The 1,091-nt window shown below is 59.8% G+C and overlaps 1 protein-coding gene across 1 annotated transcript in view; it reads left to right on the top strand.

Moving 5' to 3' along the window:
• Window positions 1-307: 307 nt before the first annotated feature.
• Window positions 308-1,091, top strand: part of EMH_0055810 (E3 ubiquitin-protein ligase, putative) — a gene marked incomplete at both ends in the record, with an annotated part of 5,709 nt that continues 4,925 nt past the window's right edge. The window contains one exon of the mRNA XM_013497274.1: window positions 308-1,082. Within this exon, the coding sequence (XP_013352728.1) occupies window positions 308-1,082 (775 nt within the window). The remainder of the gene's footprint in view (window positions 1,083-1,091) is intronic.

Genomic DNA, 1,091 nt, shown 5'->3' with positions numbered 1-1,091 from the left:
GCTAGCTGCTGCTGCTGCTGCTGCTGCTGCAGCAGCAGCAGCAGCTGCTGCTGCAGCAGCTGAGGAGCTGCTGCATGTCTTGTAGTTATAAACCCCAGCATTCAGATCACCAGAAAATACACACAAGCCCAAAGCTCTAGCATCAAGGTGAAGCCGCTGCAGCAGCAGACAGCAGCAGAAACTGCAGCAAACAAAAACAGCAGCAGCAGGTAACAGCAACAGCAGCTACTGCAACAACCACCAGCAGCAGCAGCAGCAGCAGCAGCAGCAGCAGCAGCAGCCTGTAGGCACATACAACCCCCTCCTCATGGGTTCAGCCTCCTCTGCTCTGCGTATGAAGCCCAGCAACGGGGACGCGCAGCAGCAGCCGCGGCGGAGAATATCGAGGCGAAGGCGACGACGCCAGCAGCGACAGCAGCAACAGCAGCAGCAGCAGCAGCAACAGCAGCAGCAGCAGCAGCAACAGCAGCAACAGCAGCAGCCGCAGCAACCGCAACAACCGCAGCAACCGCAGCAACAGCAGCAGCCGCAGCAACGGCAGCAGCCGCAGCAACAGCAGCACCAGCAGCAGCCGCAGCAACCGCAGCAACAGCAGCAATATCAGCAACCTCAGCAACCTCAGCAACCGCAGCAACAGCAGCAAGCGCAGCGACAACAGCAACAGCAGCAGCTGCAGCGACAACAACGACAGCAGCAACAGCAGCAACCGCAGCAACAGCAGCAACAGCAGCAACAGCAACGACAGCAGCGACAGCAGCAACAGCAGCGACAGCGGCAACAGCAGCAGCTGCAGAGACAGCAGCGACAGCAGCAACAACAGCAACAGCAGGAGCTGCAGCGACTGCAGCGACAGCAGCAACAGCAGCAGCAACAGCAACAGCAGGAGCTGCAGCGACTGCAGCGACAGCAGCAACAGCAACAACGGCAGCAACAGCAGCAACAGCAGCGTCAGCAGCAACAGCAACAACGGCAGCGACAGCAGCAACAGCAACAACAGCAGCGACAGCAGCAACAGCAGCGACAGCAGCAACAGCAACAGCAACAGCAGCAGCAGCAGCAGCAGCAGCAAGTGCTGCCAGCTCGTGCTGCAG

Source organism: Eimeria mitis, genomic scaffold (genome assembly GCF_000499745.2).
Source record: "Eimeria mitis Houghton genomic scaffold, Emh_scaff2578, whole genome shotgun sequence".
NCBI lineage: Eukaryota > Apicomplexa > Conoidasida > Eucoccidiorida > Eimeriidae > Eimeria > Eimeria mitis.
This window is presented reverse-complemented; position numbering and strand designations above follow the sequence as displayed.